Source organism: Ovis canadensis, chromosome 3 (assembly GCF_042477335.2).
Source record: "Ovis canadensis isolate MfBH-ARS-UI-01 breed Bighorn chromosome 3, ARS-UI_OviCan_v2, whole genome shotgun sequence".
Classification (NCBI taxonomy): Eukaryota; Metazoa; Chordata; class Mammalia; order Artiodactyla; family Bovidae; genus Ovis; species Ovis canadensis.
The window spans coordinates 56,559,505-56,581,309 of NC_091247.1; the positions used below are offsets into that span (position 1 = coordinate 56,559,505).

Here is a 21,805-nt window from a genome sequence, read left to right on the forward strand (position 1 = left end):
GGGAGATTATAATGAAGGACTGAAATATGAAAGTTGTTAGGGAGAAATCTAATTTAGAAGGCAAAATATGAATATGAATATTTGTTTAGTCATCAAGTCATGTCCAACTCTTTTGAGACCCCATGGACAGTAGTCTGCCAGGCATCTCTGTCCATGGGATTCCCCAGCAAGAATACTGGAGTGGGTTGTCATTTCCTTCTCCAGGGGATCTTACCAGCCTAGGGATCAAACCCACATCTCTTGTGTTGGCAGGCAGGCTCTCTACCACTGAGCCACCAGGACATGAATGCTTGTACATGAAATACTTATCAAAGCAATAGATATGACATATATATATAAATAATTTTTTCCTTTTAATCAAAACATAAGATGGAAAGGAATACACATTAAAGTATCACGTTTCCATATGCATTAATACTCTTCAATAAAATTAAGCAAATTAGTGTCATCTAATAAAGGGGACAACAGAGTATGAGATGGCTGGATGGCATCACCAACTCGATGGACATGAGTTTGAGTAGACTCCAGGAGATGGTGGTGGACAGGGAGGCCTGGCGTGCTGCGATTCATGGGGTCGCAAAGAGTCGGACATGACTGAGCGACTGAACTGAACTGAACTGAACGAAAGAAGATTTTAAGAATTTTAAAGGCAATTAGGAGGAGATTAGGGTAATTATGGAGTTTCCATTATTTCATTCTATATTCATTTATCAACTATACATATATATATGAGTTAAAAATCTTGTAGTCAGTAACTGCTGGAGAATTTGGAATAGCAAAGAGATCAGTTGTAGCTGAAGTGATCAGAGAATCCTTGCTAGACCAGCCAAGACATTCTAGACCTTAAAAATATGAGGGTTTGATATTAATAGTTATAGATGAGAATAGAAGGCACTTTAAACCATTTAAATAAGGCAAAGAAGCATGAATAAGCATTTCATGTTTATAGCACACTAAGAAGCTAAATTCACTTGAAATTTTTGAGATTAGGAGTAAATGGTCATGCTCTATTAACAGCAAAAGAAGATAAATATAACCCATGTGTTTGGAATATTCTTAGTGACTTAATATCCAAAGGCATATTTGTTTAGCACAGGAATATGGGGATTGTAACTCAATTTAGAAAACAAATCCCACACAGGGAACTATATTCAATATCCTGTGATAAGTCATAATAGAAAAGAATGTGAAAAAGTGTATATATATATATATATATATGTATGTATGTATGTATAATTGAATCACTTTGCTATATAGCTAACATTAACACAACACTGTAAATCAATCATACTTCAATAAAATATTTTTTTAAAGCAAAGCCCCATTCTCTTAGTGAGTCCCCAAACTAGAATTGGAGATGAAATGTCTCTGCCAGGTGTAGTTTAGAAGAGCAAGACCAGACCGTATTCTGGGTGGTGCAGGGGAGAGCAGACCCAAGATGGAAATCAGTTAGCATGAGACCAGGTAATAGCAGGTGATGGGACTTCTGCTCTGAAGAAGTTTATAATTTAAATAGAATAGTGAAAATTCTTTAGATTAGAAGACACGTTTTTTAAAATGTACATGTTCTGCAAGGGTTGCTGTGGCGTATGGAGAAGGAGTAGGGGAAGGAGGTAGATGAAAACTTGTCTATAATCATCCAGAGCTTGACATGAATGAGTTCACTTTTCCTCTTCCTCAAGATGATTGAGGGAGAATGATATTTCATTGGATAAAGCAGGCAGCTACTTTTTCAAGTTTTGAGCACTTTGAGAAATAAAGACCTGGATGACAAAGTGGTGTAAAGTACCAGATAACTTGTAGAGGGAGATTGAAGAAAAGGGCTTAGCTAAACAGAAATGTGGGCCATTAATAATGACAGAAATAGCCAGGATTTGACAATCAGAAGTTCCATGGTGACACTGAAGAAAACATCATAGTGGGTTGTAAATCCTGGTGAAGGGAAGAAGGAGAGGAAATGGGTTGGTGAGAAATAATGGGTGGGACTAAGCTGTTGATTCAGAAAGCTGACTTTTAAGTGGTTTGGAATTAACATATACACATTGGGTGCATGTGTGCTAAGTCACTTCAGTCATCTCTGACTCTGTGCAACACCATGGACCCAGGGATCAAAGCCACATCTCTTGTGTCTAACTTGCAATGGCAGGTAGGTTCTTTATCATTAGCACCACCTGGAAAGTCCCAGCATATACACACTACTATATATAAAATAGATAATCAACAAGGACCTACTGTATAGCACAGGGAACTCTACCCAATATTCTGTATAACCTAGATGGGAAAAGAATCTGAAAAAGAATGGATATATGTACGTGTGTAATTGAATCACTTTGCTGTACACCTGAAACTAATACAATGTTGTAAATCCAATAGAAATTTCTATTCCAATATAAAATAAAAATTTTTAGGTAAAAATAAAAATAAATCAATAGACTCTTGGAGTTAGATATCTGTAATTATCTTTGAGAGCACTAACATATGACGTTGCACGTATTTTCTTCACCTTTCCTGAAAGGTCCTTCTTGACGACAGCACCATCAACATCGCAACCATTGCCTCATCACGTTACGTTGGCCCACTGAAAGCTCGAGTAGACGAATGGCAGAAACAGCTTGCTTTATTTAATCAAACACTGGTGAGTAAGGATAATTTCAATTCATGGACTCAGAGAATTGGAGTCACAGGACCTTAGAAGTCATTTGTTCACTTGGGGTTAGATAGTATAGAGTTTAGATATGAGATTCAATTACTGACATTTTATTATTCTCAGAATATAAGGAAAATGGATCATACCATCAATAATTAGTTATTATTGCTGTGAAACAAAAACCACAAACATTAGTCGTATAAAACAAGATACATTTATTATCCCACAGTTTCTGTGGGTCAGGAGTTCATGGCTTAACTGGGTCTTATGCTTAAGGGTCTCACAAGGGTTCATTCAAGATGCCGGCCAGGACTGGGTTCCAATCAGAGGTTCAACTAAGGGAAGATGCTGACAGATATCATTTCCTTGCAATTCCAGGACAAGGGGCTTCAGTTTCTCACTGGCTGTCAATCAGAGGCCATGCTCAGCTCCTCCATGTTGCTCAGTTTTTCCCATGGACTTCCTCAACAATATGACTTGTTTCATCAGTAAAGCAGGGAAGAGGAAGTCTCTAGGCAAGATGTAGGTTATAGCCTTCTGTACTGTACACCTAATTGTGAATATCCTATTACCTTTACCATATTCTCCATAACTAGAAGCAAGTCACAGGTGGCACCCACACTCAGGGGGAGAGGATCACACAAGGACATGAATCCCAGGTCCTGGGGCCACCTTAAGGGTCTTATCACAGCAAGCTCATAAAGCATCACTACGAACAAAGCTAGTGGAGGTGATGCAATTCCAGCTGAGCTATTTCAAAGCCTGGAAGATGATGCTGTGAAAGTGCTGCATTCAATATGCCAGCAAGTTTGGAAAATTCAGCTGTGGCCACTGGACTGGAAAAGGTCAGTTTTCATTCCAACCCCAAAGAAAGACAATGCCAACGAATGTTCAAACTACCACACAATTGCACTCAGCTCACACACTAGTAGAGTAATGCTCAAAATTCTCCAAGCCAGGCTTCAGCAATAGGTGAACTGTGAACTTCCTGATGTTCAAGCTGGTTTTAGAAAAGGCAGAGGAACCAGAGATCAAATTGCCAACATCCACTGGATCATTGAAAAAGCAAGAGAGTTCCAGAAAAACATCTATTTCTTCTTTATTGACTAGGCCAAAGCCTTTGACTGTGTGGATCACAATAAACTGTGGAAAATTCTGAAAGAGATGAGAACATCAGACCACCTAACCTGCCTCTTGATAAATCTGTATGCAGGTCAGGAAGCAAGAGTTAGAACTGGACATGGAACAACAGACTGGTTCCAAATAGTAAAAGGAGTACGTCAAGGCTGTCTATTGTCATCCTGCTTATTTAACTTCTATGCAGAGTACATCATGAGAAACGCTGGGCTAGAAGAAACACAAGCTGGAATCAAAATTGCCGAGAGAAATATCAATCACTTCAGATATGCAGATGACACCACCCTTATGGCAGAAAGTGAAGAGGAACTAAAAAGCCTCTTGAGGAAAGTGAAAGAGGAGAGTGAAAAAGTTGGCTTAAAGCTTAACAATGAGAAAACGAAGATCATGGCATCTGGTCCCAGCACTTCATGGGAACTAGATGGGGAAACAGTGGAAACACTGTCAGACTTTATTTTGTTGGGCTCCAAAATCACTGCAGATGGTGACTGCAGCCATGAAATTAAAAGACACTTACTCCTTGGAAGGAAAGTTATGACCAATCTAGACAGCATATTCAAAAGCAGAGACATTCCTTGCCAACAAAGTCCATCTAGTCAAAGCTATCGTTTTTCCAGTAGTCATGGATGTGAGAGTTGGACTGTGAAGAAGGCTGAGCACCGAAGAATTGATGCTTTTGGTGTGTTGTTGGGGAAGACTCTTGAAAGTCCCTTAGACTGCAAGGAGATCCAACCAGTCCATTCTAAAGGAGACCAGTCCTGGGTGTTCTTTGGAAGGAATGATGCTAAAGATGAAACTCCAATACTTTGGCCACCTCATGTGAAGAGTTGACTCATTGGAAAAGACTCTGGTGCTTGGAGGGATTGGGGGCAGTAGGAGAAGGGGCAACAGAGGATGAGATGGCTGGATGGCATCACCGACTTGATAGACATGAGTTTGAGTGAACTCCGGGAGTTGGTGATGGACAAGGAGGCCTGGCGTGCTGCAGTTCATGGGGTCACAAAGAGTTGGGCATGACTGAGCGACTGAACTGAACTGAATACTATTCCTTGAAGTCTCCATGGTGCTCTTCCTTTCTTACACACTTTCTTTTTATTTTACTCTACCTCAGATTATCCCATAATAAAACAAAAAGCCCACTTACTCTAATTTTTTTCCCATCCAATGTCTTTCTTCGACTTCAGTTTTTTAAACTTAATTAATTGTGTTTGGGTTCCTCTATGTTCTGGGGCTTCCCTAGTGTCTCAGACAGTAAAGAATCTGCCTGAAATGCAGGAGGCAGATCCTTTGATCCCTGGGTCAGGAAGATCCCCAGGAGAAGGAAATGCCAACCCATTCCAGTGTTTTTTCCTGGAGAATTCCATGGACAGAGGAGCCTGGTGGGCTACAGTCTGAAAGTGAAAAGAAAGTAAAAGTGAAGTTGCTCAGTCATGTCTGACTCTTTGCAACCCTGTGGACTGTAGCCCACGAGGCTCCTCCGTGCATGGGATTCTCCCGGCAAGAATACTGGAGTGGGTTGCCATTTCCTTCTCCAGGGGATCTTCCCGACCCAGGGATCGAACCCAGGTCTCCCGCGTTGCAGGCAGAAGCTTTAACCTCTGAGCCACCAGGAGGTCACAAAGAGTCAGACATGCCTGGGTGACACTTCCCTATATGTTCTAATATGAAAAGTTATCTGTGACTTAATACAGGCACTAAGTAGGAAAAGACAATTTGTCTCATCTTTGTTTCATAGAGACCTTTTTCAGGAATCCATCCTCTTCAATGGACACCTTATAATCTGATCCCTGAATAACAGAGACCCTCCAGAGAATTAACTGCGTAGAAAGTATGAACCTGAAATAAACCAGGGAGTGGCTGGGATATTAGGGTTTAGGCATAGCCCCCAAATCTAGAATGAGGTGGGAGATGCTCTTTTACGAATCTCAGGCCTGCACATGTGATGGCAAGAGGCACAGCGGAAAGGTGAGGTCTGCAGACTTTAGATCTGACCCTGCACTTGTGGTGTCTTTGATTAACAGTGGTCATCTCTGAGAGGAGAGAGAGTATATGGTTTTCTTCTTCTTCCCAGTCTTATGTCTTTGCCAGATGTTCTGTTATAAGCAGGTTTTACTCTTTTAATTGAAGAAAGTGAATTATATTTCTTCTTTAAAAGGAAGGAGAGGAAAGAATATAGACCTCATTGAGGCAAAGAACCTTTTTATATATTTGGAAACAATCACTAAACTTAACAGCTTCCCAACCCTTCAGATTCCTTGAAGCATCTTGCTTCCCCCGTAGAATGTCTCCTCTGGGCATTTTAATCCTCTTTCTTTGGGTCCATTCTGGTTACCACACAGTAGTAGACTCATTATAACTCTACTCATACCAAAAAATGAGTTGGAATTAGGCTGAGATGAATCTTGGGTATTTTAAAGAGGTGTTATTTCAAAGGAGCTGTGAGACATAGAGAATGAACTTATCATTATGAGGGGAAAGGGTGGGGGCCAGGGGAGGGATAGATTGGGAGTTTGGGATTGACATGTACACACTACTCTATTTAAAATAGATAACCTGCGTCAGACATAGACTGGCGATTCAATTCTTACATGATAGTATACATGTTAGAATGCCATGCTTGGGGCTGGTGCATGGGGATGACCCAGAGAGATGTTATGGGGAGGGAGGTGGGAGGGGGGTTCATGTTTGGGAACGCATGTAAGAATTAAAGATTTTAAAATTTAAAAAATAAAAAACTAAAAAAAAATTAAATAAATAAATAAATAAATAAAATGTATTATATGAACAGTTATAACATTTAAAATAGTTATTTTAGTACTTTTCTTCAATTCTAAGTAATTTCCTAACTCTTTGTAAAATAATGCCCTATTAACACAAGAAAAACAAAAATGGAAAAGTTTTGTACTTTGTATTCATGGAGTTGGCGTGTTTAGAGAAAGTAACATTATTCAATCAATTACTTATTGCATAATGGTTTAGAAAAATGTTAAAACATTTTTGTGCTTCATACTGTCAATCAAAATAAATCACCAATGAAAGAGTTGTATTTGAATGTAATATGTTAGATATAAACCCATCAGTACTTTTGAACAGATGTTCAATCTGTAAATATGTTTTAATTAACCTACATGTCCATATTGATCTGACATTTCACATTTATATTAAGTTCAAAAATGCTTTGTACTTTTAGATGCTATTAAGCAATAGATTATTATTTTCTTTGAAATACATCAATGGGTATGATTCTTATTATGCAGATAAAACCACCCTTACTAACATATGATAGAAAACAAAAATAAGAGAACAAAAATAAAAGGAAAAGAGAATAAGAAGAAAAGAAAAAGAGATTGATATACCGCATCATCCTGACAGTGTAGTTCCTAGTTCCAGTGATTTTTAAGATATAGATATGTTTCTGTCTTTAGTATTAGGAGATATCAGTGTACAGTTAATAATTTCTTTTTTACTTTGAAAATGAGTTGGACTTTTTATTATAATTAAATATTTACTATGTGATATATATCACAAAGTGATATTGTAATTAAAGAATGTGAATAAGATGCCAGGACAAGTAATACTTTACTAAGGTTCAGTAAAATACGAATATACTCTCTGTATGGGTTCATCAGTTTTAAAACTGTCATTTAAATGCATTTACTTAAATATGAGATTTTATACAATTAAAAGCATGTTTAACGAAAAAAAAATAAAAATAAAAAATAAAATAGATAACCAACAAGGACCTACTACACAGCACAGGAAACTCATTTCAATATTCTGTAATAATCTCGATGGGAAAATAATTTGAAAAAGAATTGATGCTTCTGTGGGTTTAACTCAATCATTTTGCCGAATACCTGTAACTAACATATCATTGCTAATCAACTATGCTCCAATATAAAATAAAAAAAATTTTTAATGAAAAATTAAGGCCTGTAAGACACTGCCAAGATGTAGAAAATACAGTGAATCCTCATATAGTTATTTTTAACATAGCTGTGTATTTTCAACTTTGCGTGAAAAAATTTGATAATGTCCTTGTTTTTCTCCTAGGAAGAATGGCTGAACTGCCAGAGAAACTGGCTCTACCTAGAAAGTATTTTTAATGCTCCAGATATTCAAAGGCAGTTGCCTGCAGAGGCCAAGATGTTCCTTCAAGTGGACAAGTCATGGAAGGAAATCATGAGGAAGGTTAACCGGCTGCCTAACGCTCTCCGAGCAGCTACTCAACCAGGTAGAAAAGAAACACACAAAAAGACTTTACAGTCATCCAAAGCATTCATCACCTGTAAGATTCTAATAATATGTGGTACATTCAACCCTTCATCTAGTCAGCACTGATGACCAGGAACATTTGTAGTACCTTTGACACTCTTGATAAGCAATGTGAATTGAACACTTGTTATTTTATTACTATCAATGTATTATCATCATTATCTTTCAGCTCAGTTCATGGTTTTGACACACAAGCATCTCCTTCTTTTTCTGTGTGTAGCTTTGGGGAATGTTGCCTCACACAGTATCACTGATGCTTCCATCTCACAATTTAGGTTACAAAACATACGTTTACATTCAGTTGACCCATTCTGTTAAAGTTCTTACAGACTTCTAACCATTTCACACTTTAAGTAATTCATTACAACCACTTACAAATAACGCCACTAATGGTAATTCTAATCTCAGGGTAGAAGTGTGTTTTATTTATTTTTTAGTTGATTTTTATTGGAATATAGTTGATTTTTAATGTTGTGTTGGTTTCAGGTATACAGCAAAGTGAATCAGTTATACATATACATATATTCACTCTTTTTAAGATTCTTTTCCCATATAGGTCATTATAGAGTATTGAGTAGAGTCCCCAGGGTTTTACAATTGAAATGTGTTTTAGTAAGTTCTGTTTCTAGGGATGTAGAATCAAAATCTTTTGGGGTGCACATATTCAGTGATTGAACTTTTACATTTCCTATCAAACCCTCAGCTCAATGGCTTGTTCTGTAAATGGCAGTACATGGTCTGACCTGGTGATAACCCCAGAGAGCCTCCTTCAGGCAGAAGCAGCTGCTGGGCTGTGCTCTCTGCCCAAAGACTCTTACAGAAACAGACCGGAAAAACTCTATGAGATGATAGTATTGAAAACCTTAAAACTTTGGGGCTTCAAGCGGCTGCCCATATTCCTTGGTTCCTAGTCCCCTTTCAGCCACAACTGTTATCACTCCAGTCTATGTTTCTGCCATCACATCTCCCTCTCTACGTCTTATAAAGACCCTGTGATTATACTGGTTCCACCACATGATCCATGATAATCTCCCCATCCTGTGATCCATAATGTAGTCACATCTGCCAGGTGCCTTTTCCCATAAAAACTTAACAAATTCTCAAGTTCTGGGGATTAAAACATGGATATCTCTGAAAGACCTTTTATCTTGTCTAGCACCCCCACTCAGTGTGCATATTCAAACCTTTTGCTGCAATAATATTAATGTGTCTCATTGCATAGTGCTGCCCCAGTCTCTACTGGACTTTTGTTGTATAACTTTTGGAATTAAAAAAAAAAAAGACTTCAAAAATACATTTAGTCCCAGGAATTTCAGATACAGAAGTGACTTTCCTGGTGGCTCAGATGGTAAAGAATCCACCTGCAATGCAGGAGACCTGGGTTCGATCCCTGGGTCAGGGAGATCCCCTGGAGAAGGGAATGGCAATCCACTACAGGATTCTTGCTTGGAGAATCCCACAGACAGAGGAGCCTGGTGGGCTACAGTCCATCAAGTCACAAAGAGTCAAATACAACTAAGCAACTTATACTGTCATATATACATATATATATATAATTTCAGATGATGATAAAGCTGTGAGGAAAAATTAAGTAGGGTAATGTGGCAAACGGAGAAGGCTGTGGCACCCCACTCCAGTACTCTTGCCTGGAAAATCCCATGGACGGAGGAGCCTGGTAGGCTGCAGTCCATGGGGACACGAGGAGTCGGACATGACTGAGCGACTTCACTTTCACTTTTCACTTTCATGCATTGGAGAAGGAAATGGCAACCCACTTCAGTGTTCTTGCCTGGAGAATCCCAGAGACAGAGGAGCCTGGTGGGCTGCCATCTATGGGGTCCCACAGGGTCAGACATGACTGAAGCGACTTAGCAGCAGCAGCAGCAATGTGGCAAAAGAATAGCTGGGGGCTGCTGTGTATGTGTGTATGTTGAAAGGATATTTTGATAAAGTGACTACTTTTGAGTAGAAATCTGCAAGAATGAAGAAATGAAATATGTTTGTGGCTATAAGGGAGTATTGCTAACATCAGAGCAAACAAAGGTAGAGACCCTGAAGTAAAACCATGCTTAGTGTGTACTCCTGTCAGCAAGGAAGCCAGGGCAGGGTGGAGAGCAGTGCACAGTAGAGGGCTTAGGAGTGAGACCAGAGAGGTAAGTGTGCTTGGGTAGTGGGTTGGGGATTGGATTGGGTCACTGATCACATAGAGCCTTGGAGACCATGGAAAAGACTGGATATGATTCTTGAACAGGTATAGAAGTCAGGTAGTGTGATAGGTACCAAAACATCAATGTCAAGTGAGACATGAATCTTGCTTCTTAACGTGGTACTGTTTAGTGATGAAGAAATAGGATGCGATTGCCACAATTTCAGCATCTAAATATGGCAGAAGAAATAGAAGACATGAGTAAGGAAGTGACAAAGAATATGTAGCGTTTAGAGAATGACTTTGTTTGGAGGGTCAAGAGGAGGCAGTTGTTTGGCTTTAGTTTCTGCACCCCTAATCCTCCACGTTCAAGGTCAGGAGGGGCGGCGGTGAGGAGATACCCCACGTTCAAGGTAAGAGAAACCCAAGTAAGACGGTAAGTGTTGCGAGAGGGCATCAGAGGGCAGACACACTGAAAGCATACTCACAGAAAACTAGTCAATCTAATCATACGGATCACAGCCTGGTCTAATTTAATGAAACTAAGCCATGCCGTCTGAGGTCACCCAAGACAGGCGGGTCATGGTGGAGAGGTCTGACAGAATGTGATCCACTGGAGAAGGGAATGGCAAACCACTTCAGTATTCTTGCCTTGAGAACCCCATGAACAGAATAAAAAGGCTTAAAATGATAGGATACTGAAAGAGAAACTCCCCAGGTTGGTAGGTGCCCAGTATGCTACTGAAGATCAGTGGAGAAATAACTCCAGAAAGAATGAACGGATGGAGCCAAAGCAAAAACAATACCCAGTTGTGGATGTGACTGGTGATAGAAGCAAGGTCTGATGCTGTAAAGACCAATATTGCATAGGAACCTGAAATGTTAGGTCTATGAAATTGGACCTAATTGGAAGTGGTCAAACAGGAGATGGCAAGAGTGAATATCGACATTCTAAAAGTCAGCGAACTAAAATGGACTGGAATGGGTGAATTTAACTCAGATGACCATTGTATCTACTACTGCATGCAAGAATCCCTTAGAAGAAATGGAGTAAGCCATCCACGAAAGAGTCCGAAATGCAGTACTTGGATGCAGTCTCAAAAATGACAGAATGATCTCTGTTCGTTTCCAAGGCAAACCATTCAGTATCACAGTAATCCAAGTCTATGCCCCAACCAGTACTGCTGAAGAAGCAGAAGTTGAATGGTTCTATGAAGACCTACAAGACCTATTAGAACTAACACCCAAAAAAGATGTCCTTTTCATTATAGGGGACTGGAATGCAAAAGTAGGAAGTCAAGAAACACCTGGAGTAACAGGAAAATTTGGCCTTGGAATGAGGAATGAAGCAGGGCAAAGGCTAATAGAATTTTGCCAAGAGAACACACTGGTCATAGCAAATACCCTCTTCCAACAACACAAGAGAAGACTCTACACATGGACATCACCAGATGGTCAACACCGAAATCAGACTGATTATATTCTTTGCAGCCAAAGATAGAGAAGCTCTATACAGTCAGCAGAAACAAGACCAGAAGCTGACTGTGGCTCAGATCATGAACTCCTTATTGCCAAATTCAGACTTAAATTGAAGAAAGTAGGAAAAACCACTAGACCATTCAGGTATGACCTAATTATGATTATACAGTAGAAGTGAAAAATAGATTTAAGGAACTAGATCTGATAGATAGAGTGCCTGATGAACTATGGATGGAAGTTCGTGACATTGTATAGGAGACAGGGATCAAGACCATCCCCATGGAAAAGAAATGCAAAAAAAGCAAAATGGCTGTCTGGGGAGGCCTTACAAATAGCTGTGAAAAGAAGAGAAGTGAAAAACAAAGGAGAAAAGGAAAGATATAAGCATCTGAATGCAAAGTTCCAAAGAATAGCAAGGAGAGATAAGAAAGCCTTCCTCAGTGATCAATGCAAAGAAATAGAGGAAAACAACAGAATGGGGAAGACTAGAGATCTCTTCAAGAAAATTAGAGATACCAAGGGAACATTTCATGCAAAGATGGGCTCAATAAAGGACAGAAATGGTATGGACCTAACAGAAGCAGAAGATATTAAGAAGAGATGGCAAGAATACACAGAAGAACTGTACAAAAAAGATCTTCAAGACCCAGATAATCACAATGGTGTGATCACTCACCTAGAGCCAGACATCCTAGAATGTGAAGTCAAATGGGCCTTAGGAAGTATCACTACGAACAAAGCTAGTGGAGTGATGGAATTCCAGTTGAGCTATTTCAAAGCCTAAAAGATGATGCTGTGAAAGTGTTGCACTCAATATGCCAGCAAATTTGGAAAACTCAGCAGTGGCCACAGGACTGGAAAAGGTCTGTTTACATTCCAATCCCAAAGAAAGGCAATGCCAACGAATACTCAAACTATTGCACAATTGCACTCATCTCATACACTAGTAAAGTAATGCTCAACATTCTCTAAGCCAGGCTTCAGCAGTACGTGAACTGTGAACTTCCAGATGTTCAAGCTGGTTTTAGAAAAGGCAGAGGAACCAGAGATCAAATTGCCAACATCCACTGTATTATTGAAAAAGCAAGAGAGTTCCAGAAAAACATCTATTTCTGCTTTATTGACTATGCCAAAGCCTTTGACTGTGTGGATCACAATAAACTGTGGAAAACTCTGAAAGAGATGGGAATACCATACCAGCTGACCGGCCTCTTGAGAAACTTATATGCAGGTCTGGAAGCAAGAGTTAGAACTGGACATGGAACAACAGACTGGTTCCAAATAGGAAAAGGAGTACGTCAAGGCTGTATATTGTCACCCTGCTTATTTGACTTCTATGCAGAGTACATCATGAGAAACGCTGGACTGGAAGAAACACAAGCTAGAATCAAGATTGCTGGGAGAAATATCAATAGCCTCAGATATGCAGACACCATCCTTATGGCAGAAAGTGAAAAGGAACTAAAAAGCCTCTTGAGGAATGTGAAAGAGCAGAGTGAAAAAGTTGGCTTAAAGCTCAACAATGAGAAAACGAAGATCATGGCATCTGGTCCCATCACTTCATGGGAAATAGATGAGGAAACAGTGAAAACACTGTCAGACTTTATTTTTCTGGGCTCCAAAATCACTGCAAATGGTGACTGCAGCCATGAAAGTAAAAGACGCTTACTCCTTGGAAGGAAAGTTATGACCAACCTAGACAGCATATTCAAAAGCAGAGACTACTTTGCCAACAAAGGTCCGTCTAGTCAAAGCTATGGTTTTGCCAGTGGTCGTGTATGGATGTGAGAGTTGGACTGTGAAGAAGGCTGAGCACCGAAGAATTGATGCTTTTGAAGTTTGTTGTTGGAGAAGACTCTTGAGAGTCCCTTGGACTGCAAGGAGATCCAACCAGTCCATTCTAAAGGAGATCAGTCCTGGATGTTCTTCGGAAGGAATGATGCTAAAGCTGAAACTCCAGTACTTTGGCCACCTCATGTGAAGAGTTGACTCATTGGGAAAAACTTTGAGGCTGAGACAGATTGGGGGCAGGAGGAGAAGGGGACGACAGAGGATGAGATGGCTGGATGGCGTCACTGACTCGATGGACGTGAGTCTGAGTGAACTCCGGGAGTTGGTGATGGACAAGGAGGCCTGACGTGCTGAGATTCATGGGGTCACAAAGAGTTGGACACGACTGAGCGACTGAACTGAACTGAACTGACTGAATCCCCAAAAGTGGGTGATGCCAGATAAAAAGGTTTCAAATTAAATGCTTTTTCTTCAGTGGCAGATATTAAAATTAATGTCATCATTAAGAGATAGACTGGGAGCTTGGAGTTGGTAGACGCAAAGTATTACACTTAGAATAGATAAACAACAAGGTCCTAATGTATAGCATAGGGAACTATACTCAGCATTCTGGGGTAAGCCATAATGGAAAAGAAGTTAAAGAAAGGAATGTATATATGTGTATAACTGAGTGATTTTGCTATACAACAGAGATTATCACAACATTGTAAGTCAACTATACTTCAATTAAAAAATAGAATAAGATAGATGCTAAAAAAATACTTAACATTCTTAACCAACCTTCCCAACTTTTAATTTATTAGGCCATTCTTTTACCAAATAAATCCAAAGCTTTTAAAAAAGTTAATATCATATTTAAAATTGTATTCTCTATTTATTTCAATACGACTTTACCAATACCTTTTTTCCAATGAACAGGACTTCTGGAGACTTTTCAAAATAATAATGCATTACTTGACCAAATTCAGAAGTGTCTAGAGGCATATTTAGAATCAAAAAGAGTTATCTTTCCAAGGTAAGTTTATAAAGCTACCAACAACACTTTTAGTAGTTGAGTTTCCATGAATTTGTGAAGATATACTTTAAAACAAACTATAACCTCAAAACATCAGGGGACCAAAAAGGGAAGCAGGAAATATATTTCATAATAGCAATGTAGCTCATCTCTGGATTGGGGCATGTACGTGTCAAGGATAAAGATACAGTGTTTGGTGTAAGTGGGTAGGTGCTGGAAGAACTCTTGATCACAGCACCGTTTCACTGCTGGGTGTGTATGTGTGCCCCTGCATATGTGCATGTGTCCACAGATGTATCAGTAAAAAGTTAGAGACCTTTGTTGCCTGAGCTGGTTTCTTCAGGCTAATTGATGGCCTAAGAGGGTCACTGTAGAAGTCATCTAAAAGGTCATTTCACAAATTCCAAATGAAATCTTTTACTCATCCATTCATTCCAGAAACATACCAAATGTTTCGCTCAGTGTTAAAGATATAAGAAGAAAAGGCCAGATCCCTGCTCTAATGGAGCTCATGGTTAGCACGTGGACAGTCATGTAAATATACCGTTCCGGTGTGATTATATACAAACAGACTATGACTACCTGATGATCAGAAGAGCTCCAGACTTCATTCATTGGGGCACATTGTACTGCAACATAGACAATATCACAAAATGTTCATCTTCTGTGGATTTTTCCTGTTAGCTGTAAAAGAAATGGCTGATAAGTTCTGTCCAAGTGAGCCAGTGTTATATGCTTACGTAGGTTATTTGGTTAAGAGGGTTTGTTTCTAGGTACCACGCCAGGGTATGTGTATGCATGAGACATCCAAGATCTGGAAGATTTGATTGAGTTCAACAGATTCAGGCAACATAGGAAAAGATAGAGGAATATGTTTGAGATGCGCCTTTTATTTCACTCTTAAATCAATGGCTCCCAGCTTGGGTCTCCCCAGTGTACAGAGAAAATCTGTACACTACTTCTGATATTTAAAGAAACCTGGACACAAATTTACCTGTGATAATGCTGAACACCAAAAGCATAAGCTTTTATTTTTTCCTTTTGTTTAGAATTAATGTCAACTAGGTCTGCAGTGTTTATTAGGTCAAGAGGCTCTGTGCACCATTGATTTCACTTTCCAAGCCTTAACAAACACAGGTTAGGAACCATATGAACTAGTTCCTGGGGCCACAAGTTAGGTCCTGGGGACACAAGAGGAATGCAGCATGGTTCCTGCTCTGTCAGGGTTCATAGTCAAATCTTGACAGTTGTCTGTTTCATTCGTTGAAAAGGGAGATGAATTATTCTGTATCTGGTAGGACTGATAGAGTGCAACCCCAAAACATCTTTATTTCTAAAGACTATCTCTGCATTCCCTACAAGGGGCTAGTTTCTTCCTGCTCAGAATCTTAAGCAGACCTCATGAATTTTCTGGCCATTCTCAGATAATAATGCCAAAAAAATCTCTTGTTGCCTTAACCCACTAAACAATCTGTAATCGTCGAAACTCTGAAAGTCTTTCAAAGTGAAAACATTTCCCTTCTCTGGCCCAGGCCTGTTGCAAGGCTGAAGCCTTTAGTGATGATAAGGATGTATAATGGTCAACCCTCTTGCCTTCCTATTAGGTTTCTGGGATCTCCAGATTTGGGGCAGGGAAGGGAGGAGAGGCAGTACAGCAGGAGCAATCTGAGTTGGCTGGTACCCAACTGGCCCCCTGTCTCACATGGGGCCTTCCATGAGCTCATGAGATTCCTCCAGTCCTGAGGGATCTCTCGTAGGCAGTTTCCTCCATAGGAGTGAAGTGTCTTCTCCAGCCAGACCCTCATCCCTCTCTCTCATCCCTCAGCATCCAGGTATGCCCCTTCTCCAGTTTTTTTTTTTTTTTCCCATAGAATATCTTCATGCCTTCAAATGGCCCTGTTGGGCAAGATCTAAGAAAATCCCCTGCTAGCTCACATCAGCACAGCCCACATGTGTGTAGTCACAGAATCAAATAAGTTTCCAGCAACCACGCATTCATTTATTCAACAAATTATGTATTGAATATCAGATATATATGAGGTACAAGGCTGGATTCTAGGGAAAACAAATAATATAGCTTCACTTTAAGAGTTCAAAGCCAAGTAACAGACATGTGACCAAATCAGTATCATAGCAAGTGCTAGCATTTTTACAAATTTTATGAAAAATCTCTACCTTTTATGTACCAGGCACTAACTCCAGACGCTTGAGATGCAGCCACACTAATCTTTATCATAATCATATTTAGAGATGTGTGGCTTCCCCAGAAACCTAAGACCAATAGGTCCAGGAAATCAGTGGCTGGGGAAGAGATGTGGGCAAGGAATTCATCTTTCATGCCTATATACGGTTTTGCTTCAATTTCAAGTTACATTTTAAGTATATTCTTTAATCTAGATTTTACTTCTTGTCAAATGATGAGCTCTTGGAGATTTTGGCCCAGACACGAAATCCCCAAGCTGTGCAGCCACACTTAAGGAAATGCTTCGACTCCATTTCAAAGCTTGAATTTGCTCTCCTGCCTCCTACTGAGGGAAAAATTCCTGGAATGGATGCAGAGCCAGAAAAGGTTTACACTAATGATATTTTAGCGATGCTATCACCAGAGGGAGAAAGGGTAAGGTATTCTTGTTATAATTCTTTATGGGTAAACTTTGTTACTCTTCCAGGGTTGGAGAATAGAGATTTTATTCATCAGCATGCTAAGCATTCACCAAGTGCTACATGCCCTGGTCTTGGGCTGGCTCAACAATTTCAAAAATAACCATGATTAAATTCTTTCCCTTAAAGAATTCAAAGTCCAGCAGAGACATAGTCAAACAACTGAAAAGTCCCATACTAAATGTAATAACAGGTACGTGCTCTGTTCTTGGAAACAGGGTGGAAAGAACTGGAGCCAAGTCTTAACTCTCCACAAGGAGCAAAGGAGTAGCCTAGATAAGAGCTGGTTCTACTGCCTGGTCACCTGGATTCCACTCCCAATCTTTAATCGCAGCTATAAAATGAGGATTAGTAATAGTGCCCAACTAGTGAGTTGCTGGGGATTTTTCAGGTGTTCCTGTATGTACATTACTTTAGAATAGTACCAAGCGGGTGCTATGAAGTATTAGTTGTCACTGTTTGACTGCAGGGTCTCCTAGGCTCTTTCTGCACAGTGCCTGGAATACAGTAGGCATCAACCAAGTGAATGCACTAGCAGACTATGGGGAACCAAGTGACATCACATAGGAGAATCACACACAGACAGACACACACACACACACACACAGAGGCAGCCAAGGAAGATGGAGAGGAGACATGGAAGGGAGAGCATTCCACACAGACAAGTCACTCGGGGAAATGCCAAGGATTTTAATCCAATTAGAACACAGTAGTATATCTATGGGATCAGCAAGAACCCATAGGCATTTCACTTGTACTATACAGGCACTCCAATGTTCATAGCAGCACTGTTTACAATAGCCAAGACATGGATGCAAACTAAGTGTCCACCAACAGATGGATAGATAAAGATGTGAATATATATATGTGTGTGTGAATATATATATATTGTTGTTGTTGTTCAGTTGCCAAGTCCAGTCCAACTCTTTGTCACCCCATTGACTGCAGCACATCAGGCCTCCCAGTTCCTCACCATCTCTTAGAGTTTGCCCAAGTTCATGTCCATTGCATCAGTAATGCCATTCAGAGTAATGGGATATTACTCATTCATAAAAAAGTATAAAACTTTACCATTTGCAACAATATACATGGACCTGGAGGGTTTTATGCCAAGGGAAATAAGCAAAGACAAATATTGTATATTTTCCCTTAATAGGGGATCTAAAAAATAATACATACTAGTAAATATAACAAAACAGAAACATTCACAGATATAGAAAACAAATTAGTTACCAGTGGGAAGAGTCAAGGAGGGTAGGGTATTATAGGGGTAGGGGATTAAGAGGTACACACTACTAGTACCATATATAAAATAAATAAACAACAAGGAAATATTGTACAGCAAGGAAATATTGTACAGGGCAGTATAACCATTAAAGTAATAACTTTAAATGAAGTAGAATCTATAAAAATATTGAATCATTATGTTGTACTCCTGAAACTTATAGAATATACCTCAATAATTTCTTTTACTTGACCTAAATTGATTCTCTGGCAAAAGACTTTGCTCATCACTAGTGCAGAAGAGAGAGGAAAGACCTAGGCCAGGATTCAGGGAAGACAAGACCTGTAAAGCGAGGGCAGAAGACGTGAGCAGACTCTGGAGCCCAGATAACCAAGGCAGGCACCCCACTCCAGTACTCTTGCCTGGAAAATCCCATGGACAGAGGAGCCTGGTGGGCTGCAGTCCATGGGGTCAGGAAGAGTCGGACACGACTGAGCGACTTCACTTTCACTTTTTACTTTCATGCATTGGAGAAGGAAATGGCAACCCACTCCAGTACTCTTGCCTGGAAAATCCCATGGATGGAGGAGCCTGGTAGGCTGCAGTCCATGGGGTCAAGAAGAGTTGGACACAACTGAGCGACTTCACTTTCACTTTTCACTTTCATGCATTGGAGAAGGAAATGGCAACCCACTCCAGTGTTCTTGCCTGGAGAATCCCAGGGACGGCGGAGCCTGGTGGACCGCCATCTATGGGGTCACACGGAGTCGGACACGACTGAAGCAACTTAGCAACAGCAGCAGCAGCAGCAGCAGCAAGTCATTGAAAGTCCAAGAAATAAATGTGAAAAAGACTGAAAAGTGTCAATTGGAGTGAACAATTGGGAGAACACTGGTCACCTTAGGGGCTTCCCAGGTGGCTCAATGGTAAACAATCCGCCTGCCAATGCAGGAACCACGGGTTTGATCCTTGGATTGGGAAGATACCCTGGAGTAGGAAATAGCAACCCACTCCAGTATTCTTGCCTGGAAAATTCCATGGACAGAGAAGTCTGGCAGGCTGCAGTCTGCTTGTGTCCAAAGAGTCAGACACTACTGAGCACGCACCCACCTGATCACCTTAATAACCTGACCAGGTTTAGAGGAATGGTTGGAGCCAAAAATCATATGGCCGCAGGTAGGCAAAGAAAGTGGAGGAATTCATTGAGCACACATAAACTCCTCTTTAGGCTTTCCTGGTAGATCAGACAGTAAAAAATCTGCCTGCAATGCAGGAGACCATGTTCCATCCCTGGGTCAGGAAGATCTCCTGGAGGAGGGCATGGCAAGCCACTCCAGTATTCTTACCTGGAGAATTCCAGACAGAGGAGCCTGGTGGGCAGGATACAACTGAGCAAAGAGTTGGACACAACTGAGTGACACACACATACACACACACACACGGCTCCTCTTTCCACACAGCTGAGTCACACACACACACACACACACACACAGTCACACACACACACGGCTCCTCTTTCCACACAACTGAGTCACATACACACACACATGGCTCCTCTTTCCAAGAGTTGGCCCCAAAGGGAAGCCATGAAATAACGCACCAAGTAGAGGTGGGTAGCGGAGAAGGCAATGGCACCCCGCTCCAGTACTCTTGCCTGGAAAATCCCATGGACAGAGGAGCCTGGTAGGCTGCAGGCCATGGGGTCGTTAGGAGTCGGACATGACTGAGCGACTTCACTTTCACTTTTCACTTTCATGCATTGGAGAAGGAAATGGCAACCCATTCCAGTGTTCTTGCCTGGAGAATCCCAGGGACGGGGGAGCCTGGTGGGCTGCTGTCTATGGGGTCGCACAGAGTCGGACACGACTGAAGTGACTTAGCAGCAGCAGCAGAGGTGGGTAGGTACTTCTCTAGAGGTTCCTTAGCTAAGACTCCATGCTGCCAATGCAGGGGGCCTGAGTTTGATCTCTGGTTGCCTGGAAAATCCCATGGACAGAGGAGCCTGGTGGGCTGCAGTCCATGGGGTCGCTAAGAGTCGGACACGACTGAGCGACTTCACTTTCCACTCTTCACTTTCATGTATTGGAGAAGGAAATGGCAACCCACTCCAGTGTTCTTGCCTGGAGAATCCCAGGGACGGGGGAGCCTGGTGGGCTGCCATCTATGGGGTTGCACAGAGTCGGACACAACTGAAGCGACTTAGCAGCAGCAGCAGCAGCAGGGAACTAGATCCCACGTGCCACAACTAAAAATTCTGCATGAGGCATAGCCAAACAATTTTTTTTTTTTTAAGTAGAAGTGGGTAAAGTGAGAGTGGAATATGTATAGAAAGTTTCAGTGTCTGTGGCCACGCTGCCGTGTTTACCGAGCTCAGGATTCTGTTAGGGATGTATGGAGGATGTTATCACCTCTCTGATTACCTCCCAGGTGAGCCTGGGGAAAGGCCTAAAGGCCCGAGGCAACGTGGAGGAGTGGCTGGGCAAAGTGGAGGAAGCCATGTTCACGTCTCTGCGCCGCCTGTGCAAAGCCGCCATCGCGGACTATCTGGGGAAACAGAGAACAGTGTGGGTGGTCGCAGGCCACCCTTCTCAGGTAACTTAGGCTCCTTTAAATCTCTGCCTCTGCATCTTACTCGGCTGAGAGGAAGCCCACACTGAAGGAGGGTGTTTCCTCGCAGGTGATCCTGACCGTTTCTCAAATCATGTGGTGCCGCGATTTGACAGAGTGTTTGGAAAAAGAAGAGGGGAATCACTTAGAGGCCCTGGAAGATTTTGAAAAAGTGAACTTTGAGGTGAGATTATGGGCAGGTCAATATCAGACGTATCGCTCGGCAAGATAGTCCCAGTGGCTCTTATGGGTGTGGTTGATACAAATTCACTACTTCAGAAATTGTAAGGTTCTTCTTGTAAGGATAAAACAGTGACAGGTTACTAAAAACTTGCTGCATCTTTCTAATATTGATGAGAGAAGTCATAAACATTACTTAACTAAATGATTAGCCTCCGTTTTGTAAATCATAGAAATCATGAAGTGTCATTATGTCATTATGTCACATAAACAAAAATGTTTCTGAAAGCCTGTACTCTGTATTTTAATCAGGGATCACAGAATGAATTGTAAAAGGCTCTATTTCGACTATGTATGAAATAAATATATATTAACCAATAAAACTGAATCGTTTTTAACTGTTAAAAAAAATTGTAAGGCTCTGAGATGACATCCAAAGATTTGGAGTGCTCACAGAAACTATCTCTGTTCAAGTTTTCTCAGCAATACTCCCTTGATGTTTGCATAGTAGTTATGTGTGTGGTCAGTTACTTAGTCATGTCTGACTCCTTGTGAACCCATGGACTGCAGCTCACCAGGATCCTCTGTCCATGGGGATTTTCCAGGCAAGAATACCAGAGTGGGTTGCCATGCCCTACTCCA

At 40.9% G+C, this 21,805-nt stretch overlaps 1 protein-coding gene across 1 annotated transcript in view; it reads left to right on the forward strand.

The window, feature by feature from the left end:
• DNAH6 (dynein axonemal heavy chain 6) overlaps nt 1-21,805 on the forward strand; it is a 286,898-nt gene that overhangs the window by 83,882 nt on the left and 181,211 nt on the right. The window contains exons 21-26 of the mRNA XM_069583083.1: nt 2,516-2,635; nt 7,838-8,018; nt 14,394-14,490; nt 16,888-17,107; nt 20,804-20,968; nt 21,054-21,167. Coding sequence (XP_069439184.1) covers nt 2,516-2,635; nt 7,838-8,018; nt 14,394-14,490; nt 16,888-17,107; nt 20,804-20,968; nt 21,054-21,167 — 897 coding nt within the window. The remainder of the gene's footprint in view (nt 1-2,515; nt 2,636-7,837; nt 8,019-14,393; nt 14,491-16,887; nt 17,108-20,803; nt 20,969-21,053; nt 21,168-21,805) is intronic.